Source organism: Nomascus leucogenys, chromosome 19 (assembly GCF_006542625.1).
Source record: "Nomascus leucogenys isolate Asia chromosome 19, Asia_NLE_v1, whole genome shotgun sequence".
NCBI classification, from domain to species: domain Eukaryota; kingdom Metazoa; phylum Chordata; class Mammalia; order Primates; family Hylobatidae; genus Nomascus; species Nomascus leucogenys.
In genome coordinates this window covers 59,234,128-59,257,809 of record NC_044399.1, presented here as the reverse complement: position 1 = coordinate 59,257,809, position 23,682 = coordinate 59,234,128, and the positions used below count along the sequence as shown (strand labels likewise).

At 48.2% G+C, this 23,682-nt stretch overlaps 1 protein-coding gene across 1 annotated transcript in view; it reads left to right on the top strand.

Moving 5' to 3' along the window:
• Positions 1–21,354, top strand: part of ERN1 (endoplasmic reticulum to nucleus signaling 1) — a 91,812-nt gene extending 70,458 nt beyond the window's left edge. The window contains exons 13-23 of the mRNA XM_003262639.4: positions 2,410–2,601; positions 4,446–4,719; positions 5,565–5,655; positions 5,955–6,144; positions 7,019–7,118; positions 7,414–7,613; positions 11,211–11,358; positions 12,427–12,554; positions 14,994–15,117; positions 15,550–15,617; positions 16,275–21,354. Coding sequence (XP_003262687.2) covers positions 2,410–2,601; positions 4,446–4,719; positions 5,565–5,655; positions 5,955–6,144; positions 7,019–7,118; positions 7,414–7,613; positions 11,211–11,358; positions 12,427–12,554; positions 14,994–15,117; positions 15,550–15,617; positions 16,275–16,487 — 1,728 coding nt within the window. The 3' untranslated portion in view covers positions 16,488–21,354. The remainder of the gene's footprint in view (positions 1–2,409; positions 2,602–4,445; positions 4,720–5,564; positions 5,656–5,954; positions 6,145–7,018; positions 7,119–7,413; positions 7,614–11,210; positions 11,359–12,426; positions 12,555–14,993; positions 15,118–15,549; positions 15,618–16,274) is intronic.
• Positions 21,355–23,682: the final 2,328 nt, after the last annotated feature.

Sequence of the window (23,682 nt, the reverse complement as noted above, 5' to 3'; positions counted from 1 at the left end):
GAGGCATTAGACTTTGCCATTGCCTTCTGAGCTTGCAGCCTAGTCTGGGAGGGAAGAGAAATGCACCAGAATCCAAAGCAAAAAACATAAATGGTTAAGGGCTAGTGGAGAGGAATAGGAAGCAACTTGTGAAGGAAGGTGCAGGAAAGGCAGCAGGACCAAGCTAGGCCTGGACCTGGATGAATGGGTAGGATTTGGCCAGGTAGAGGGAGCAAGAGGGCACAGGAGGGAATGGAACAGCAAGGGCAAAGGCCTGGAGTGGGAAGAATGCTGTTGTGCCCAGCTCCCAGGCTGTGGGGAGAAAGACCTGGCCAGACCCGAGGCTACTAAGCAGGGAGCAGTAGGAAATGGGCTCGCATGGGTAAAAAGGAACCATGTTACAGGGCCTGAAACAAGCCCTGTGGAGGAGTTAAGAGTTGTTGAAGGCTGGGTTGGATGGCTCACACCTGTAATCCCAGTGCTTTGGGAGGCCAAGGCAGGAGGATCGCTTGAGCCCAGGAGTTTGAGACCAGCCTGGGCAACATAGCAAGACCCTATTGCTAAAAAAAAAAAAAAAATTGTTGAAGAAGTGATGAGACCTGAAGTTTTATGAAGCAGACAGAGAGTGGTCTGGGACTATTTGCACAGAGTTCCAGGGGCTTTCCTAGCACACCTTGGCCTAAAGCCAGAGGAGAGGGAGTAGAAAGGACTCCAGACTGGGAGCTGAAAGCATCAGTTGAGGAATTCAGCAGCCCCACAGAAGTCAGCCTCTTTCTCCTACCTCTCTCTCATCTGCTGGTGCCCCCTGTTAGCTTTACCCAATCAGAAACCCCAGGGGGGTTGGGGAGGCCATTGCTTTGGCCCATACAGGTCAGCCTTCTGGGGCACAGAGCTGGTGGAGGAGGTGGAAGGGTGGCTCTGCAGGAGGGAACCCAACATGGCCAGGGAAGGGGAAGAGGGGACATCTGAGGCTTTAGTGAGCTATTCAGGCTTGGCAGCTTCTGCAGCCCTGCCATGGGGGGCCCAGGGACAGAGACGCACCTGGGCTACCTGAGCAGGGTCAGAAGAAGAGAATGGCTGACTGATGCGGAGACCAAAAGCACAACAAACTCATTTGAGAGATTTAGATTTTATTCAGAAACAAAGGAAATTGTAGACTTTCAAGATCCCAGGGCACAGTATCTGTTTACCATCATCTACAGAAGTAGCCAGGTTGGAGAAAATACATTGATTCCTAAAACAGCAATCTTAAACAGCATTGTCCTATAATCTTATTAAAGTCCTGCATATTCATTATTGAACACTTAGAAAATAAACACATACAGAAGAAAATAAGACAGTACCCTTAATTTAACACCCAGAGGTAGCCACATGTCAAATCTTTATATTTAACCATCTAGTCTTGGATAACGGTCTTTGAAAAAGTATGTATTAAAATACTCTCAGGTGCATCTGTATGGTGATGAGACATACAGATGTCCCTGGCCACATGCCCACATCCCTCCTATACACTCTGCAGGCCACAAACCCCCAAAAATGTGGGAGGCACTGTGGGAGTGGCACGAATAAGAGGGGTGCACCTGGAAGGGGAGAGAAGAACATTCTAGGCAGCCATCTGGGGGGAGGGGTGAAATGGTGTGAGCATGCGAGAAGTTCAGCATGTGGGAAATTCAGCATGTGCCAGGGAGGCTGTGTTCGTTTTGTTGGGCAAATGATAAGGGCATACCTAGAATACTAGATATTTGAAAATGAATCAATGCATTTTTCTAAATGCATGTTCCATGAAGTCTTAGAGATCTGAGGAACTCTAGGGAAGCTCCATTTTTATCTGATTTAATTTTGGGCTTCTAAATTTTCTTTAACGAACGCTTCTGATGCTGCTTAAAAACTTTGAAGAAATAGTGGACTACTGGAATAAATTATATTTTTGGGATTGCACTGACAGTTTACAGGCAACACAAGAAAACTGCTTTATTACTTTCTAGCCATGTGCCTCTGTATACGTGCAGATTTCCTTTTAACGTGAAATGGTGTTATTAAATCAAATACCAATTTTTCACCAGACTTTGTTACAGATGACTTCAATGTTTTCCTGGATACTGAACCTACCATCAAAGGAGGAAGTGTTTGCCTTTTTCAGGATTTTTGAAAAAAATACGTAGGGTCTGAAGACACCTGCCAAAAGTATTGCTCAAAAACTAATTTTGAATAATGATAACCTCACTGCAAAGATGCATGGCCTCTCAAAGCAATTGCTTTGAAAGAGGCAACAATTATCTGGCTACATGATCTTTGGTGAGCTTAAAACAAATACAACACCCTGCAGTACAGTCATATCCTTGTAAACAGTGATTGCTTCTCTTGATTGCTGGCCTCATCTGTATCTGGCTAGAAATTTTGCAGTGATGTCGCAACTCTCTCCCACGCAAGGTTATCAACCTGGTTGACCAGACTTCAGAAAACGCACCTACCACCGTGTCTCGGGATGTGGAGGAGAAGCCCGCCCATGCCCCTGCCCGGCCCGAGGCCCCCGTGGACTCCATGCTCAAGGACGTGGCTACCATCATCCTGAGCACCTTCCTGCTGATTGGCTGGGTGGCCTTCATCATCACCTATCCCCTGGTAAAGCTCCACACTTCCCCTTTGCCATCCACCTATTTCTGCGGCTTCTCTGCCTGTCGCCTCATGTCAGTGAGATCCAGACAAAAACAGCCAGCACATTTCTTTCCCCATTTAAAAGTCAGTGTTTGTTGGCCGGGCGGGCGTGGTGGCTCACGCCTGTAATCCCAGCACTTTGGGAGGCCAAGGCGGGTGGATCACGAGGTCAGGAGGTCGAGACCATCCTGGCTAACACGGCGAAACCCTGTCTCTACTAAAAATACGAAAAATTAGCCCGGCGTGGTGGTAGGCGCCTATAGTCCCAGCTACTCGGGAGGCTGAGGCAGGAGAATGGCGTGAACCCGTGAGGCGGAGCTTATAGTGAGCCGAGATCGCTCCACTGCACTCCAGCCTGGGCGACAGAGCAAGACTCCATCTCAAAAAAAAAAAAAAAAAAAAAAAGTCAGTGTTTGTTTATCTTCAAAAACATAATTAAAGAGACACTAGCCTCCCAGAAAAGGACAATTTTGTTCCTAAATCTTAGTATTTTTCAACTAAGAGCTGATTTATAAGCCTTGGTCAAAGATGATTTTGAATAGTTATCTGTATTTTTAAAGAATAAGGATAATAGATGAAGACCTTTCCTCCCTTAAAAACTGCCATTAGAACTTCTGCTGGGGAGAAGAACCAAAAAAAGAAAAAAGAAGCTGCCTGTGAGATCAGCTTGTGTGAAAAAGGCAGTGTAGCCATCCCTTTACTTCCTAGTTGGAAATGAGCAAGTTCTGTAGCAGAGCAGGTCGTGGGTGGGGTGAAATATGTGAGGCGGGTGGTCCTTCAGCAGGTTGCTCAGAGCATCGAGATGCTGTTACCTGAGAGCTCAGGAAGCTAATGACCCGCCCAGGAATGGGAATGACACACTCTTTACGGCACTCCCCACTGGCACGTCTGCACCTGATGGTTTCACTTTTCACCTCGCTCAGTCCTGTGAGGTCATTATTATTGATCCCTTGTCCACAAAAGAAGCAAGTAGACCCTGAGAAGCTAAGTAACTTTCCCCACGGGTACCCAGCTAGTAGACGGCATTTCCAGGACTCCACCCCGTGGTGGAGGGAAGAAGAGACGACTCCCTGGTGGGTTGGTGGCTCACAGAAGTCCCTTCAGTCCACCTCCTGCACATGGGTAGGGATGATCACAGATCGCTGCTACTTCAGATAATGACAGAATGAATCCTTCAGAGTATTTGAGAGGCATGTGGCCTCGGGGAAGGCAGTGGGATGAAAGGGGGAAGCAGGACCTCAGTCAGGCTCACCATGTGTCAGCCCCACTGCCACCTCCTGGCTGTGGGTGTGCAGATGTACTCTGCATACCTAGAATAGTAGAGCTTCCTCACCTGCCCTCTGGACTACTGAGCGTCTGTGCGCTAGCCTCTAGCCAACACACAGACATGGTGGGTGGCGAACCTGGGGCTTGCTCTCACCCACCACTGGCTCAGCCAATGCTACCTGTGCTTCCTGTTTGGTTTCACCTTTGCAACAACTCTCAGACTTCCATGAAAATCACAGAATTTTAGAACTGAATGAAACTGGCACAGCCCTCAACCTAGGGCACAGTCCCTCCCCTGGTGGCCATCCAGCCCCTCCTAGGGTTGGGGAGTGGGCTGTACGAGCAAGGATCTAACTAGTTGGCGGAAAGACCTCCAGTCATCAAAGCAATTCTGCCTCCAGGTGCCTTCTCACTGGTCTCTTTGTGCCCTGTGGGGTCACATAAAGTACACATGCTCCCTCCGCCACTGGGACCTGTCCCTTCCCAGCTATTTGTTTCCCTGTGGGAACAGCTGCCCTTGTCTGGATGTGGGTTTCTCTTCCCAGAGCATGCATCAGCAGCAGCAGCTCCAGCACCAGCAGTTCCAGAAGGAACTGGAGAAGATCCAGCTCCTGCAGCAGCAGCAGCAGCAGCTGCCCTTTCACCCACCTGGAGACATGGCTCAGGACGGCGAGCTCCTGGACACGTCCGGCCCATACTCAGAGAGCTCGGGCACCAGCAGCCCCAGCACGTCCCCCAGGGCCTCCAACCACTCGCTCTGCTCCGGCAGCTCTGCCTCCAAGGCTGGCAGCAGCCCCTCCCTGGAACAAGACGATGGAGGTAAAGCCAGTTGCCATCTTGGTGCTATTTTATGTTTTATTTGAGCACCTCTTGAGAAGTCCAACGAGTCTCCGTAAGATTGTAAAGTGCCATTCTCAGGGGTTCACTGTGTTCTCCTCTAACTTCCACTCTGGGGGTCTCTGTGGGAAGGCTTCTGCCCCATCCCTTGGCATCTCCCCCTCAGAGGGCCTTCTGGGGACCACCCTGGCCATCCTCCTGTCTTTCTCCACAAGGGCTGGGTGTTGTGGCTGACTAGGGGTGAGCTGCCCATTGGGCTGAGGAGAGTTCCCAGGGCCAGCCGGTGGCCAAGTGTGAAAGTGTCACAGTTGATCTGCTTTCTTCTGTGGAATTTGGCTCAAGCCAGTTGTCAGAGCCCCAATTCTGAGGGAATTGGCACAGAGCTGGTGCAGGGAACTCAGAGTCCTCTGTCCCTGGCAGTCTCCTCGTTTTACGTGTCCACTGCCACCACCTGAATGTTTCAGTGCAGATCTTTACAGTGGCCTTTGTGGTGGTTGTTAACTATTAAACCATTCTAACTATATCACAATGAATATGTATAAGTGTATGAAACGCTATGGAGAATCCCTGCTTTCCAGAAGGTTTTAAGATATGCAGTCGCACAATAACGTAAAGGCAGAAACAGAATGCAGGGGTCGGGGAAGAAGCAGCCCTGGGTGTACATGGGGAGTGGGCCCGGCAGGCTCTTGCTGAGCAGCAGTCTGGGGTGCAGTGCCTCTTAAATCCCATCTTTTCATCTGAGGTCAGGAAGCTTGTCACTGTTAACCTCAAGGTTCTTTAGGTGATACCTGTTTGAAACAATCTCTCTTTTTCCTATTTTGTCCCAGATGAAGAAACCAGCATGGTGATAGTTGGGAAAATTTCCTTCTGTCCCAAGGATGTCCTGGGCCACGGAGCTGAGGGCACAATTGTGTACCGGTGAGTGGATTAGCCAGCCCCCTGCCCTCACCACCTGGTGTCTTAAGTGCCTGTCAGGTTGCGAGCCTAGTGCCAGGCTCAGAGCACAGCAGGGTCAAAGCAGTGACCTAGGCGCGTGGAGTCCCGCCTCCAGGGAGCTTGCACACTGAGACAAGCGATGATTCCGGGGCCACCAGGCAGTCAGTTGGGGCCCTCTAGGCTGGGAGGCAGTAGGTGAATGCTATGGACCTAGGTTCTCACCTCGTTTACACAGCCTGACTTGTGCTTACCAGACACAACTCCCGCTCCTCATCCCGCAGGGGCATGTTTGACAACCGCGACGTGGCCGTGAAGAGGATCCTTCCCGAGTGTTTTAGCTTCGCAGACCGTGAGGTCCAGCTGTTGCGAGAATCGGATGAGCACCCGAATGTGATCCGCTACTTCTGCACGGAGAAGGACCGGCAATTCCAGTACATTGCCATCGAGCTGTGTGCAGCCACCCTGCAAGAGGTGGATTTATTTTTTTTTATTTTGTTAACTTTATTAAAGTCATAGCACTTTGGGAGACCAAGGTGAGCAGATCACATGAGCTCAGGAGTTTGAGACCAGCCTGGACAACATGGTGAAACCCCATCTCTACAAAGAAACCAAAAATTAGCCAGGCCTAGTGATGTGCTCCTGTAGCCCCAGCTACTTGGGAGGCTGAGGTGGGAAGATTGCTTGAGCCTGGGAGATCGAGGCTGCAGTAAGCAGTGATTGTGCCACTGCACTCCAGCCTGGACAACAGAGTGAGACCCCATCAAATTAAAAAAAAAAAAGTTACAGTGAATTGTACTCATTTTAAATGTACAGCTTGATGAATTTTGACAAATGTCTATACCCATTTAACCACATACACAGTCAAAATGTGGAGCATTTTTATCCCTCTAGTTGTAACAGGGTGGTCCCCCCAGCATGCCTGGGCAGTCTGCTTGCAGTTGGCATGTCTCTCCCTCTTTGCCTCCAGGAAACCTGGACAGTTGTTCTTCCCATCTTCAGTCATGGCTGGTGTGGGCTTGGAGGATGCCAGTTGGTAACTCCAGGCTTTAAGATCATCCAGCAAACTCCTTTTGCTCATTTTCCAGGCTCACCTTGAAACCATATCAGTATCATTTGGATTCCTTTGTAGGTTTACTTATATGAGGCAATGAACTTGAGTTTCTTGCCTTCTTATCTTTCTCATTGTAAATTAGTAGATTTGGAGGTTTGATCCTTGTTGGAAATACAGATTTAGACAGAATGTTGTCAGTAAAACTTCCCATTTCTTTCTTAAAATGAGAAAATGAGCCGAGGGGCCAAGTCCTGAGGACTGTGTGCCATGACCTTGCTGTCATGTCTTTTGCAGTATGTGGAGCAGAAGGACTTTGCGCATCTTGGCCTGGAGCCCATCACCTTGCTGCAGCAGACCACCTCGGGCCTGGCCCACCTCCACTCCCTCAACATCGGTGAGAGGCTGCGCTTTACCAGGCCAGCGGCCTGGGTGGGGGTAATGAGTGGCCCAGGTGGGGCTAACCAGTAGCTCGGGTGGGCCTTGCTTCTGTTCAAGCTCTTGGCTACATCACCAGTAGCAAAGATGAGTGGTGTAAGAATTTGAGGAGGAATCCGTCATAGTTGAAAATCAGAACCTTTGGAGGTGGCAGCAGGCATATTGGGAGTCTGACGAGGACACACTCCCCATTGGAGGAGGAGACCTGGGGTTGCTCCTGGTAAGCATTGGACTAATCTGAAGTTCTCTGTTAGTTCATCGAGACCTAAAGCCGCACAACATTCTCATATCCATGCCCAATGCACACGGCAAGATCAAGGCCATGATCTCCGACTTTGGCCTCTGCAAGAAGCTGGCAGTGGGCAGACACAGTTTCAGCCGCCGATCTGGGGTGCCTGGCACAGAAGGCTGGATCGCTCCAGAGATGTTGAGCGAAGACTGTAAGGAGAACCCTGTGAGTAATAGGCTGTGGCCCTTTGAAAACTACAGAACCAGCCCATTGCATCTTCAGGAGTAGAACCTTGAAATTCGAGGTTTGGGGGCTGGTGCCCGTGTAGCTGGAGAATGGCATTCCTTTCACCAAGAGCTTCTGTGTGAACTTTCTATGTCATCTCATGTTCAGCTGATTAAAGGGGCAAATGTGGGCAATTATCTATTTTTTCCCCTATTCTTCCAATCACTTGTCTTTTTTTTTGTTTGGTTGGTTGGTTGGTTTTTTTTGGTTTTTTTTGTTTGTTTGTTTGTTTTTTTGAGACAGAGTCTTACTGTCACCCAGGCTGGAGTGTAGTGGCATGATCTCAGCTTACTGCAACCTCCACCTCCCGGGTTCAAGCGATTCTCCTGCTTCAGCCTCCTGAGTAGCTGGGATTACAGGTACCTGCTGCCACACCCAGCTAAATCAATCACTTTTTAACCCCTTTTTAATTTTGGTAAACTGGGAAGTCAGGACTTGCTTAGCATGAGCAAACTTCAAGTTTTCATTATTTTTAAAATTTTGTTTTTGTTTTCTCAACTTATTTTGATAATTTTTAGACAAAGAGAAAATTGAAAGAAAAAAATTTTTTAGAGGTGGGATCTCGCTATTTTGCCCAGGCTGGTCTTGAACTCCTGGGCTCAGGCTTAGCCTCCCAAAGTGCTGGGATTATAGACATGAGCCACAGCATCTGGCTAAAAGAATGTTAACATGAATACCTGTGTATCTACACCTAGATTCAACATTTGTTAATACTTTTGCCACATTTGCTTTATCTTTACCTATTACTGAACCATTTGAATATAAGTAGCAGGCATCCTGACCCTTCACCCCTGAAGACCTCAGCACGTGTCTCCTCAGGAATACATTGTGTTTCCAACCACGATACCATTATCCCACCTCAACAATTAATACTGTTTCTATCCATCATCTCATATTCAATCCATATTCACATTTCCCCAATTAGTCCCCAAATGTCTTTTATAGAGTTGGTATTTTGCTACCTACTGGGTTTTGATACCTACTAGGTTTTGTATACCAGGATGGAATCAGGTGTCTTGCGTTACATTTGATTCTGTCTCTTGGAATTTACAAATCTTTCCACCTATATTTTGTTCCATGTTGAAGTTCCATTTTGAAGAGTCCAGGCAGTGGGTTATAGGATGCCCCATTCTGATTGGTTTGCTTGTTTCCTCATGACAGCGTTGAACATTTCTCTGTATTCCTCGTATTTCCTGGAAACCAGAAGTTAGGTGTAGAGGCTTGATTAGGTTCAAGTTAAATGTTTTTGGCACGAATAGATCACAGGTCTCTACATCAGAAAGCATGTGATGGCAGATTGTATCTGTAAGATTATTATCACCTCCTCTTAGTGATGCTACAGCTGATCTCTCTACCATAAGGGTTCATTTCCTCCTCTGTTGTTAGTATTTGGGGTGATACTTCAGCTCAACATGAATATCCTGTTTACTGACAGTCACTCACCCAGTGGTTTAGCATCTGTTGATCACCCTTGCCTGAAGTACTCAGTTGAGTAGAAATTCTTCTACATTAGTAGCTGACATTTTTCTGTAAAGCAGAGCTTTCTTTTCACTTTCTTCTCTCTCTCTCTTTTTTTTTCTTAATCACAATGGGCTCAAGGATTTTGAAACTAATGTTATAATCCATTTTAGTCCTTTTTTGTTATTTACTTCTTTTGATACACAAATTGCTCCAAATTTGGCTAACCTGGAACCCCTTCAAGCTGGATTCTGCATCCATTTGCTAGGAGTGCACTCACATTTAAGCACCTTATTCTAGCACAAGTCGCCGAGGCTCACCTTGGACACTCCCCAATGGAGACCTGGATGGGTCAGCCATCTTGAGTGGATTAGATATGGTCCCCTCTTATCCAGCTCACTGGGGACCAGCAGCTGGTCAGATCATCAAAGAAGTCAGTTACAGCGAAGGATCGTAAAAACGCACACATGCCATAACACTTAATTTTAACTTAAAGCAAGTAATATTAGCCCTTACGTCATAGAAATCTTGTGCTGTAGGCTAAGGTCTTTTCAGATTTCGGTCCGACTGACTGGAGTCCTCATTTTCCCCCTTGCATTAAGCACACTTCTGTACCACTTCCGTGACTTCTGCATGGAGGCTTGGATATTCCAAACACTTCCTAAGCGATTTGAGAGCAGAAGCCTGGTTGTTAACGCTTCATGACCCAGTCCCTTACAGTTGAATCCATGACACCAAATGCTGCAACAGCTCTTGTAACCATTCCCTTTCCTTTGTTGAGTCTTTCTAAAGATTCAGCTTACCTCAGACTTCGTGGCACTCATGTTTAACAGCTTATGGAATATCCAAATTACAAGGACAAGTGACAATAATAAGTTTGGGAAAGAACATAATTGGGGCCAGGCAGGTAGGAAAGATGCCTCTTCACCTTAGTGTTGACTGTACTGGGGACAGCAGGCTGCAGAGAGTGTGGGGGGCGTGGAAGACCCGGAGAGCTCTGGGAGTCAAGGGCGAGCTCCAGCTGTGGTGGCCATGTTCCTCCTGTTCTGAATCCAGCACCTTCCTAAGGGAAAATCTGGTGGGGTGGAATAAAGCATGGTAGGTTTGGGGATTGGAAGACCTGAGTCTCATCCTGGTTTGTCACATCCAGCAGTGACCCTCAGCTTGTCATGCAACCTTTCTGTCCATGTTCTTATCTGGGGATGAAAGCATTTGCTCTGCTCGCCTCACAAGGTTGTTGTGAGGCTGAATGAGAGTGCTGTGTTGTTCAAGGTGTGTCTTCTCTAGCATGGGAGGCGATGAGCCCCTGCTTCCTCTCACTAGACCCTCACTTCACCTGGTGGAGAATCTCAGAGGTAGGACCTACTGACAGGGACCCCAGCTGTGCTCAGGAACCACCCTGGTGTTACACCCCAGGTAGCATGAGCTAAAAAACACAAATGTACATTTCCCTCAAAGGAAGCTCATCTATAGACACAGAATGGTTTCATGGGATAAGTGAGAGGCTTTCTCAGATTAACATCAAAAATGACCTCCTTGGTAACTTGTCAGATAGTTTCTTTCTGGGGCTGTTTTTGAATCATAAGCTGTTTTATTCACTTATTAGCAATTTTGAGACCTACTGTGTGCAGGCACCATTTTGGGCCCTGCGGGTACAGCAGGAAAGCAATGGCACAGAGACCCTGCCTGTGAGCACTTTCCTGTTGGGGGTAAGGAGTCTATAACAGCCAGGAGGGCTTTTGATGGGCCAAGCACTGTCGCAAGCAACCATTTTTGCATATTAATGCATCTCTCTTGACAACAACCCCACGAGGAGCATGCTGTCAGCGTCCTCATCTCACATGAGAGGGAACCAGGGGCTTCAGGTGGCTCCAAGGCCAGGTTGTCCACTGTGACCTCTGACACCTGTGCAGTGCTGCAGGTTAGCCCTCGCTGCTCTGTGCAGCTCACGTATGTCAGCTGATTCTCCCAAGACACCTTCTAGGTGGCAGAAGCAGCAGCAATGCTCCTCCCTCCCTGGCTGTGAGTGAGGATGAAAACTCTGCTCCCAGACCTCTCACGCCTCATGTCTCTTTTCAGACCTACACGGTGGACATATTTTCTGCAGGCTGCGTCTTTTACTACGTGATCTCTGAGGGCAGCCACCCTTTTGGCAAGTCCCTGCAGCGGCAGGCCAACATCCTCCTGGGTGCCTGCAGCCTCGACTGCTTGCACCCAGAGAAGCACGGTGAGCAGTCCAGGGGTTGGGGTTGGGAGCAGCTCCTCAGCTGCCTCAGGTGGCCCCACAGAGCTGGGCTGGTGCCGCCTCTGCACTCACAGAGGCCCTGGTGCCCCAGCTGTTCACCCCACAGGCCTTAGGAACCTACAGACTTGTGCCAAATCTGGTAGAGGGTTGGTAGGGTTATCCTTGGGGTGCCACCTTCTAAAGCTGAGACGCTCCAAGGTTCCTCCAGGTCACCAACTGCTTGTGTGACCTAGGCAAACCCCCCTTTGGAGACCTTCTTTTTGTACCTGGTGACATGGGGGTTAAATAATCTGAGGTCCCTTCCTGTACTGGCATTTGGGAAGACAAATTGTCTTCTCTCTTGGGAGGGCCAGTGGTCAGCAGGTGCAGTCCGTGCTGGGCTGGGGACAGACAAGCTTTATCCTCACCCTCCTGGTCTCCTGGTGTGGGTGCAACAAGTCTTTCTTCCAGACTTCAGGTTTTCCTGGGTGGTGATTGGCCCATGACACTCCAGTGCTGCCTTTTGAAAAAATTACAACTAAATTATTGTTTTGTTTATGCTTAATTTTCCTTATTATAGAAAACACAGATTAGCATAAAGGCCCATATATTCCCATTATACAGGGATGAATGATGGCTGTTGATAGCTTTGCATGTATGTTATTCCAGTCATTTATCTAGACGTGTATGGATATTTTATAAAAATACGGTTAAATCCTGCATACTGTTTTGCAGCATGCACGTTTTTCAACATCACCTTGAATCTCTCTCCACGTCAATCCATATTTAGCCACAGCCGCACTTTAACAGCTCATGGTCCAGCGTAGGGAGGCACCGTAGTGTATCCACTTGGACCTCTGATACTGGATATTTACAGTCACTCCCTTCACAGACCATGCAGTGAGGACTCACCTCATTGGCTGAGGTTTTGTGTCTTCCTAATTATTTTATTGGAATAAATTCCTGTAAATAGAATCATAAATGAGAGGGTATGCAGCTTTTTAAAGTTTTTGGTATTTCGCTGTGGCTTTGGACTGATAATCGTGAGTTGCTTATTTTCCTCCTTTATAGAAGACGTCATTGCACGTGAACTGATAGAGAAGATGATTGCAATGGATCCTCAGAAACGCCCCTCAGCGAAGCACGTGCTCAAACACCCATTCTTCTGGAGCCTAGAGAAGCAGCTCCAGTTCTTCCAGGTAGAGACGTCTGTTCTCTTTATCTAGAGTCTTCATTTAATGCTTTTCAGATTTTGAAAATACAGAAAAGGACAAAGAATAAAACAAATTGCCCATTACCCTAAAACTGAAAGATAATCATTGCTGACGTTTTAATGTTTTCTTCAAATATGAAAGTATAATTAGGCTCTAACCGTATATACAGTTTCAGAACCTGCTTTTTTTTTTTTAACTGTACATGATAGTCTAAGTATCTTTCATGTTAAAGTTCTAAAATTCCAATGACCATAGTATTCTATCATATGGATGTGCCATAATGGTTAAGCTTTATATTATGGAATTTCCAAATATATAATACATAAATGTTTAAATGCTATAACGAGCACTCCTTTATTCATCCCTCAGGTTCAATAAATATTAACCTTCGCCGTGTCCCCACCCCAGGTTATTTCAAAGCAAATCTCAGGCATCATGTAATTTCATTCAAGTGTCATAAGTTTATTTATATATTTATTTATTTTTCGAGACAGCATTTCACTCCGTTACCCAGGCTGGAGTACAGTGGTGCAATCTTGGCTCACTGCAACCTCTGCCTCCCGGGTTCAAGTGATTCTCCTGCCTCAGCTTCCTGAGTGGCTGGGATTACAGATATGCACCACCATGCCTAGCTAACTTTTTTTGTATTTTTAGTAGAGATGGGGTTTCACCATGTTGGCCAGGCTGGTCTTGAACTCCGGACTTCAGGTGATCTGCCCGCTTCAGCCTCCCAGAGTGCTGGGATTACAGGCATGAGCCACCAGGCCCAGCCCAAGTGTCATAAATTTCAGTGCTTTCTTATATTGTATTTGTTTCTATCATCTTTTACACAGTCTTTGCCCAGATCTCATTTTGCTTAAAATAGGTTCTGCAAAGTTAGAACTCCTTTGGTGATTTGACTGTTTTAAAGCTTTGTGACAATGTCAGGTGACTTTTGAAGAGGTAATGTGTTTTTCAAAGTCTTCCACGTATGAATTGAACATAACTCACCTGAATGCCTCCTGCCCAGCACGTGGCTCCGAAGAGCAGGCTTGTGGGGCAGTGTTTTTCCCCTTGGGTCCGGGCAGAGTGCAGCTTGGTGGGCACCATACTGAGAAGTGACCATCATGCTCTCCTGGGGTCTGACTGGGGCCTTGGCCAGAGGGAAGCCCCCAGAATGTAAGCTCCTCGAGGACAGGAGCGCTTGACTGCTGCATTCACTACTGTGTCCCTGCCTCCTAGGGAGGACGCTGCCTGGCCCAGGGTGGGGGCTTAGTAACCATTCAGATGGATCGGGTTGGGGAGAGTTCAATGCTGTCTTCCATGTTGTAGCATAAGGATTGGTCACTGTGTCCATGGACATAATGTGAAAATTCTCAAGTCCATATGTCTTCCAGGGACTTGTGAAAACTAACCAGGTCATTTTGATCGCAAAATATAGAACAGGAATAAAACCCACACAAAGGGACCTTCACCCACCAAGGGACAGGATTTAAATGCTTAGTATCTCCAGGTCATATGTCTCTCGAACACACCTGGCTTCCACCCAGGTCATTTAGCCGTAACAGCTTTGCAGCTCTGACACGTGTGTTCCCAGTGTACCCAAGTAGACAATCTAACCTCTCCACAGCTTTTCTCTGACAATTGTAAATTAGGAGTTCAGCCAGTCTGGCTTCATCTTCATCATAGAAGAGGCTGCTCTGAGAAAAGGGTCTCCTAAGGCTACTTAACATTGATGTAGACAGGGCTCACCCCTCCCTGTGTCCTCAGCTGTCGACCTGTCTTACTGGTGGGACTTCAAGAGGCCCGTACTTGGGTGCTTCCTGACCCTCTCCTTATTACCGAAGTCAAATGCAGAGCAAGGTTTGAATCCCAGCAGGAGCCCCTGGAGCCCATACTCTTGCCACCAAGGTTCCTCTTTGAGAAGAAGGCCCAGCTTCACCGGTCTTTTCCACTGTTGGAGGGAAGAGTGGTGACCCTCCACCAGTTATGGGCTTGAGCATACCCTGTTTCAGTGAGTAGACAAAACACGGGATACACATCAAATCTGAGCTTTCCTTTTCTTTTTGGCTTTGGTTCATTGGATATAGATTGCACTTGAGTCTCCATACACATGGCATGTGTGTGCACATGTGAAATTCAGGGTATGCATTCGTGGTCTATATGCAGGTGTACTCTGTGACGCCTCTCTGACATGGAGAAGCTCTGTGTGGGCCTGTCCTTCGTGAGGAACAGAGCAGCTCACAGGGAAAGTCACGGATGAGGGAGGCACGGGGGGCAGGGTGCCTGCTGCCCAGCTCTGGGGCAGGCTGCAGTCTGGGCCTAGGGGCCATCATCCCTTCATGGCTCATGTGCCAGTGAGCATCTGTTACTCAGAGTCCCAATCGCACAGCTCTCAGCGTCTCCAGCACCGATCATCATCTGCTGCCCTTGTTTCTCTCACAGGACGTGAGCGACAGAATAGAAAAGGAATCCCTGGATGGCCCAATCGTGAAGCAGTTAGAGAGAGGCGGGAGAGCTGTGGTGAAGATGGACTGGCGGGAGAACATCACCGTCCCCCTCCAGACAGGTGATCATGCTGCAGCATGTGAGAGGGCACATTGCAAAAGCCACTGCCGCCTTTCCAAAAAGTAAACATGGAAATGGCCGCTCCAGGCTGTTCAGGGCCCAGATCCCACCTGTCGGGTTTGAGACTTTCTTGGGTGTGTCCTCTGTGGTTTGGTTACACTGATGTGTGTTTCATTTTTGTTCCCTAGAGTGACAGGTGAGTGATGGTGTCGTGCTCTAGGTGGTCATTTCCGATCTGGGTGCGATCACCAGGTGGGGTTCAGGGGGCCACCACCCTTGGGTTGGATGGGAGGATCTGCTCCCATGACTGGGTGTGGAGTGACCTCACCTTTCAGTCCAACTCCCTAATCCCCAGGACCCCATGAATTGTTTTCATTCAAAATTTATTAGTTTTAAATTTGATTACCCATTGCTTCCCTCAATGTTTTTCTAGACCTGCGTAAATTCAGGACCTATAAAGGTGGTTCTGTCAGAGATCTCCTCCGAGCCATGAGAAATAAGGTAAGCGGTTTGTAAATACTGGGGAGGAGACCCAGTGGCCGTGACATGGACACCTTCCTCCTTTCATCCATTCTTTATAAATCTTTTATCCGTACTGGCATTCTCATCTCTCAGGAGCTAGGCGGCTTCAGCTGGACTTGACAAACTGCAGGCTGTTGCTTCTCTTACGCTGATATTCCCTTCAGGGACGTAGGTGCAGGTGAAGCTCTGGGAAGCAGTGCTCTGCGGCCCATGTCCCTCATGGTCTCTGGTTGCTGACTTTTGTGGGGCCCTCTCCCTGTCTGATGCAGCCACTGTATATAAACATGTATAAACATGCCTCGAATGTGGGGACCCCTCTGGGACGGACACTCCAATCTCAGGCGACTTCTGAGGTGGCCAGGAGTGTCTCCAGGTCCTGACTGTCACAGAAAGCCTGAGCACCCCCTGGACCGGCTGGGCCTTGCTCACTTCGAGGCCTCCTCCTGAGTGAGGGAAGCAGGCGAGATGACGGGGCTGGATTCTTGGGTACATAAGCCTTTTTTCTTTTTCTTTACCAAAAACCAACCAACACTCACATTCTGTCTCTTCCTTGCATGATGAAAGAGTGTTTTGCCAACATTTCCCAAGCTTTCTAAACCCTTTCTAACCTCCCGAGCTTTCTAACTCTCTTTGCAGAAGCACCACTACCGGGAGCTGCCTGCGGAGGTGCAGGAGACGCTGGGGTCCCTCCCCGACGACTTCGTGTGCTACTTCACGTCTCGCTTCCCCCACCTCCTCGCACACACCTACCGGGCCATGGAGCTGTGCAGCCACGAGAGACTCTTCCAGCCCTACTACTTCCACGAGCCCCCAGAGCCGCAGCCCCCAGTGACTCCAGACGCCCTCTGAGTGAGGGCGGCCCCTCTATTCTGGTGGCCCCAGCTGTGACTGAGGGCCTGGTCACCACAATTAGAGCTTGATGCCTCCCGGCTTTGCAGGGAGACCAGGCTTCCCAAACCAAGTGCCTTGAGCTGCCTGCTCTGCAGCCCACAGAGGACAGTGCTGACCCCAGGAAGTGGGAGAAGTGGCCCCTCGTGACCTACAGGGAACTGGGAAGATGTTGGCCCCAAAAGCCTTACAGTCATGATGTCTGCAAAGGAGGGCCTCAGAGACAGCGCGAGTAGCACCCCCAGCCATCTACTGGATAAACTTGCTTCAGACTTTTTAAATTCCTGCTTAATGTCAGTCTACGGGCCTTTCAGGAAGGGAGAGGAGGGAATCCTACATTTTGCTTGTGTGCTGGGACAGCTAGGCTGAGACGCACCAAGTGCAGCTTTCACTGGAGACCAGACTTGAGAGGTGGGGGATGCTGAGGAGGGGGAGGACGGAGTTCAGAGGGTGTCGTCCTGCAGTATGAGATGCCTCATTGATCGCAGATGTGCCCAGAGTAGCCCAGGTCACTGTTAACTAGTGTTTCTGCAGAGGCAGCAGGAGCCATGAGCATGAGGCGTGGCATTAGGGACCGGTCAGCTATGCATGCTGGTAGGTGGGGTCGTGTCTGCAGGTCTCAGAAATGAAGAGGCTGCTCTGTTTTGGAGGCAGCTGTGGCCCAGTGCCAGTGGGCAGAACAGTGGCCTTTGGTGGGTGTGTCCTGGGCCATCTGGGGGTGGTGCTCAGGAGTGCCTGGGGCAAGAGGTAAAGAGTTCCCTGGCCTTCAAGGAGAGCAGCTAAGACCCAGACAGGGGCTAGCCTTCAGGACCAGAGGGAGGCCGCCGAATGGGACCCTCCTGGTCACCAGGAGAAAGCCCTGGGCCAGCAAGTAGGCAGTCAACCTCCTTCGTCCCCAAGGCCGGTGGAACAAGAGGCTCGTGGTGAGTCAGGGCCAGGGTGGGCGGCCAAGGCCAGGGTCACCGTGTGCTTCATGGGCCAGCTTTTTTGTCTTGCTTGGCAAATTTTAATAACTGTATTTTGATTATACTGTAGAATGCTATGTCAGCATAAGTGAGCTAAACTTGAAGCTTACTTGTGAAGAATAAATGCAAGATAGAATACATTTTCTATTTTTTGTGGTACCAAAAATCACCATCTCCTCAAGAAAGAGTGTTCATGTATAGAACATTCTCTAATGCTGAAGAGTAAAACATTATAGCAACACTATGTAAATGTATTGAACAGTATCAAAGAAATAGTCTCTAAATTGTTTGTACCATATTTTTTTTTCTAAACTTAACATAATTTTTAGCTTTAGTTTCAGTCAAAACTTTGTCTTTTCTCTCCCGAGAGCCTTAGAGGTTAAAATGCAATCAGCCTACCGTGTTAGGAGATGTTGTCTGTGTACTTTCTCCAGCCAGTTGGGGGATCATTGCAGCTCAGGCCTGGTGAACTCAGAGATTCCATTCAATATTAAGAATGGGATTGTTGAATTTTACTCACAGAGAAATCACTGTTTCTTCATGTTGTAAGATGTTTTCTGTTTGTGTATTTGTATCATGGTTTCTCATCAAAAGCTCTTATTCTGCCTTTGTAGAATTCAGTTCCCTTCCTTTCATCATAGCTAAAGTGACTTTTTTCCCTACTATTAACGTGATCCTACATCCTTAAATCTCATCGATTACCTCACTTAGGCCTTGGAAGCTTGGCCCTTGGTTGGTGTCCTTGGCGTCTTCTAAGCAAGGCTGTGCGTTGGTCAGAAACGTGTCCAGACTGCGTTTCCTGCTGCTCCCACGCCGCGTGCCAGGTGGCCTGAGACAGAGCTCCCCATACGGCTGCAAGGCGCTTTACCTGTTTTGGCAGTAACCCAAGAGGATCAGAAGGTGGAGAAGGTGCCATGAGTGATTTAACAGGACTGCCGCAGGGAGTGCCCCCCACCTCGTTCTCAGCACAGATTTTCTCTTTGAGAGTACCCAGGTGATTTCTAGTGGCCCAATTTTGTGTCATCTCCCTGTTTTAGCCCCACTTGCCTAGAGACAACTGTTTCCGATGCCTTTTCTGCTTATCATACTAGTTTGTAACCACCCAGATTTCTCAAAATCATTTATTCAGTGTATTTTATTTGAGCACTTACTGTATTGAGCTAGGCAGGATATAGGGTGCTGGAGATACAGTGATGAACAAGACAGGCAAAACTTCTGCTTTCCTAAAACTTGTGATGAGAGAGAACAATAAAAAAGTGTTGCTGCCACAAAGAAACCAAAGTGTGTGGCGAAGGGCGCGTGTTTGCGGTTTGCGTCTCTTCTGTCCCAGAATCACAGGGATTGGTCCAGTCACCTCTGGTCTTTCCTCTTAGTCGCCTTTAGGAGCCCAGGTTCCCGTCCATCCTCTGGGGGTTTGTTTGAAGAGATCTCCCGTGGGGACTTGTCATGAAAACACCTTGGGCATCATCTGGTGTATCTAGTCTCGAGAATTCTGGTTTCCCACTGTGCTCAGCAAGTGGAAAGTTCTTTTCAAGCCAGAACAGCTCTGCACCATCACATACCGTGTTGCAGCTTAGCTGTTTGGTCTGTAGTTCAGGTTATGGGACTTCTCCAATCCTGGAAGGCTGTTGAACTTTTTAGAAGTACTGTACGCTATCTTCATCTTTAAGATGGAACTTGGTCACATCTGTTAGGAATCCAAAAGGAACTATGACTTATTTAAATCTTGTCTTACTAAACTTCTCTTGGGCACGTGTGCCAGAATTTCTCTTGTTGCTTCTTGAGTCTTTTTAATTTCAGTGTTTTCGTTTGTTTTTTTTGTTTTTTTGAGACAGAGTCTCGCTCTGTCACCGAGGCTGGAGTGCAGTGGCACGATCACAGCTCACTGCAACCTCTGCCTCCCGGGTTCAAGCGATTCTCCTGCCTTCTCCTGCCTCAGCCTCCCGAGTAGCTGGGATTACAGGTGCGTGCCACCATGCTCGGCTAATTTTTTGTATTTTTTTTTTTTTAGTAGAGATGGGGTTTCCTCCTGTTAGCCAGGATGGTCTCGATCTCCTGACCTCGTGATCCGCCTGCCTCGGCCTCCCAAAGTGCTGGGATTACAGGCCTGAGCCACCGCACCCAGCCTAATTTCAGTTTTTGAAGTGCTCCACAAGTCATTAGGCACCAAAGCATTTTCACCTGGGGAACATTGGCATTCCCTGATTAGCTGTGAAGCAATCTAGCGGCTAAAGTGTGAAATCCTGGGTGCGCAGGTGTTCTCACTCCCGCCGTGTTCTCAGTGCAGTGGTGGTCAGAGGCCCTTCCAAGGAGACATCACTCTGATCAGTTACAGCTAGATGTTCTGGAAGATCTGCAGGTGAGTAGATCCAGCAGCGTTTCTTCCCACCAACTCGAGAAGAAAGGGCCTTATCAGAGTTGACCCTGAGCCTTTGGTAAGGTTTTGTGTGCATGCGATTCAGTTATCTTCGGCAATTCTTTCTCGCTGCAGTGAGAGAGATTAACTGGTTGCTGATCAAACCGTTCATGCAGATGGGGGGACCTTTGGATTGTACAGCTTTCTCCTCTTGGCTGCTTTCTTTTCAGGAAGTTGGACTTTGGCCAGGTTTGGCTTTCCCGGAGCCGTTCCTTTCTCTATCCTTTCCTTAGATCCTCATGGTGTGCCCATTGGATCCTCGGCCTTGTGATCCTCTGGGAACGGGGGGGCCAGTTCCACTTTTGCAGCCTTTTGTGCTGGAAGAGAAGCCCAGTGCCCTGGAAGGAGCCTCTTTAAGTTCCCTGTGTCGCTTTCCCTCTCTGCTCTTTTAGTGTCTGAGATTTTCTTTCTTTGAATTTCCCAGCATTTCTTTTCCTTGTCCCTTCCCTCACCATCCTGGAGTCATTTTGGTTGACTGTGTCCTGGCTTTGGCTTCTCCTGGCTGGAAGTCATCAGGCATCCTCGCCAGGTGAGCCGAAATTCCACCCTCTCAGGTTGGACATCATCTTTTAAAATCCAGTGGTCTACTCCCCTCCTCTACTTTGTTTTCGTTATGAAACAGTGATTTCCCATGAGTAACCCTGGTTCTGATTTTTTGTACCGGCCCTTAAATCCTTTCTGTAGACGTTGGAAAACCACAAAGAACATGACTGCAGTGAGCCTCCCACTGGAGCAGCCTTAACCAACACTTTGGCCAAAGCCCCCCACCTCCCCTGTGTTCTGTGTGTGTGTTTGGTGGATACAGTATTCCTTTTCAGTGTCCCTAAAGCTGTGACGGGGAGTCCCCACTTACCTAGAAAGCATTACCAGCCACCTACTCTGCATTCTCAGATGCAAACCTTGTGTAGTGTTCTTTTTGCAATGACCTATTTATTTAACCTATTTATATTTATTTAATTTTTACTCTGAAATGTATCCAGTTACAATTGTACTTGCTTAAAGCACATCAGATTTGTTTTGGACAACACCCCTGACCATTTTAAAACTGGAAAAGTGATACTGTATCCTTCCATGGGATGGATGCTTTACAGTCTTATTATTAAAGGGTGATTAATTTGGTCGGGGTAAAGTGTTAATTTTTAGGTGATTTTTAAGAATTCTGTGCCATTGTGTCTTCTATGTGGATGGTTAATTGTTTAATTAGTATGTGTTAATTGTGTGATACAGTCTTCTTTGTGGAACCTAAAATCCTCTTTTTAGCTTTATATTTTATAAACTGCCAGATTGTACAACTTTTATGTGTATTTTTAAAGCTCGAAGACATGAGGGTCATTATCTAAGTTAAACAGCGTATTTTTGTACCTCCTGTACAGTTTTATAATTCTGCTGATTGATGGCAGCATCTTATGTCGAACCAACCACAATAAAGGTAGTTTTAGATTTTGGAGTCAGTCTCATTTTCTTAAAGATTTAAATACTATTCTCAGACAGGCTGTGCTCACTGTCCTCCTGGGTGGCCGGGGCTGGACTATGAGGCCTTTGCAGCTGGCTCGGCCAGTGGGGGATGGGTGTCCTCATGTCCACAGCAGGGTCCAGGAACTGGAACACCCTCCATGGTGGCTGTGTGTCAGAAAAGCTTCTTTGAAACCTTGCAGGAAGTTCCCAAAAGTACTGATTCGGGCTGAATTCCAGGAAGGTGGCCAGCTGGGACAGTCATGCCACATGGTGAGAACTGGGCTTCAAAGCAGAGTTTGGGGCATGTGTACAGTAGGTAGGATACTGGACCAGGAAACCCAGGAGGGGAGAAATGCCATTGAGGCCAACAAGGGCTGGGAGTGCCCCAAAGAGTGGGTCAGCAGTGTGTGGAATGAGCTCAGCTGACGTCTGCTTGGACTTTGCAATCCTCCCAACATACCTGCTCCTTCCCCTACACCCTCTCTATGGAGAAGTCAGGTGAGGCTCCACTTGCTCTTGCAGTGCCAGGCCCGGGGCAGCTTACAAGGGAGGACCCCAAGGACCCACCTGCCCGGGGACAGCTTAGCGGGAGCTGCATCCAGGCTGGCTCCTGCCCTCCGCAAGCTCCACCTACCACCATCCCATCCTGCTCCCCTCACGCCTCGCAGGGCACCAGGAGTGACCCTGAGGCCTCTGGACACACACCTCCTCTCAGATGCAGTCTTGGACACAGCCAACTCCAAGGGCGAATGAAGGGCGGTGAGGTGTCGTCGTGTCACCGGTAGAGGGTTGTGACTGCAAGTTGCCCAGTTTCTTGGTGTTTTGAACAAATAATTGGACAAAACGCCCAGAAAAGCACAGAAAGAATGAAGCAACAAAAGAACGAAAGGGATTTATTGAAAACAAAAGTACGCTCCACAGTGTGGGAGCAGACCTGAGCAGCGGCTCAAGGGCCCAGATACAGAATCCTCTTGGGTCCAAATACCCCCTTAGAAGTTTCCCATTGACCACTTCATGCTCGCCTCAGGTAAATGAAGTGGTAGCCTGCAATCAGTTGGTTGCAGACAGCAGCCAACCAGAGGCTTAAGTGAAGTTACAAAGGTCACACCCCTGTGCGAAACATCTGATTGGTTGCCAAAAGCAACCAATCAGAGGCTAGGATGAAGTTACAAAGTTATACTTCTATGCAAATGAAGACTCAGTCTGCAATCAGTCTGACTGGTTGTGGACAGAAAAGATCAAAGGGAGTAGCCTCTGGTCCTTTTGTTACTTAGGCGTGGAAAGTTAGGGTTTTCCTTTCGATTTAGTTCTAGGAAGTTGGCGTGAAACAGCCTTAGGTTCCCTGCCTCCAGACCCTATTCTCCTGCCTCAGTTGGCTGCGTTGTCTCACTTCATGTGGCAGCAGAGACAGCTTTTAGATTCTCACCAGGGCTGGGACTGAGTCTTGAAATGGTTCAGGCCTGGGAGGAGGGCAGGCATGACCTGGATATACTTCTGGAACCTGGGGACAATTGTCAAAGATGGGGCACAGAGGCAGGGTCTGCAGCTTTGCATGCCAAGTCCATACTGGACTGCAAAGATGTTCTTTTCCAGATGTTTGATCCATTTCATAAAATATAGCCGGATCAGTGTGCACACATCTCTATTCCATCGGTGAGTGTCCTTATTCATACTACCTCAGTATCTGTTCCAGTAGTCACTTCCATGTGTCATTCCCAGATCCTCGTGACAGTTACCTCCCCTGTCTGCCTTTCTGTGGTGGGCCAGGCACCCATGCTGGAGCGTCTTGTGCCTTGGGGAAGTCCCCTGATGACCTTATTCCTCTCTCCACAGACCAGTGTTTCCTTCGCTATTGAAAACATTTAACATCTTTCACTTTAGCAAGAGACTGACCAGACCCTGTGCCAAGGCCAAAAATCAGATCATGAGCCCACCTATCTCCAGGCCAGTTGCTGTGGGCCGAAGGTCAGGGCTGGTTAGAACATGGCAGCCCTGGAAAACCTACCCTTGAAGGCTGAGGGAGCTGAGAGGCTGAAAAAAGAGATTGACAAATCGTTTTCTCAGAAACATTTAATAGGGACATAGAGATAGAAGCCATGTCTCAGGCAGCCATAAGATGAGAGGGTGGATCCCTGCACTGCTACCCTCCAGACTCAGGGCTTATATACCACTGAGGATTTGCCTAAGGACCAGGATTTAGGGTAAGTGTGCATTGGCAATAACATCAACATTTTTTGACCTAAGGGTAAGTACGTGAAAGTAGAAATCTTAGAACCTTTCCCGGAACTAGGGTTAATCGAGGTCAACATGTCGGATCAGC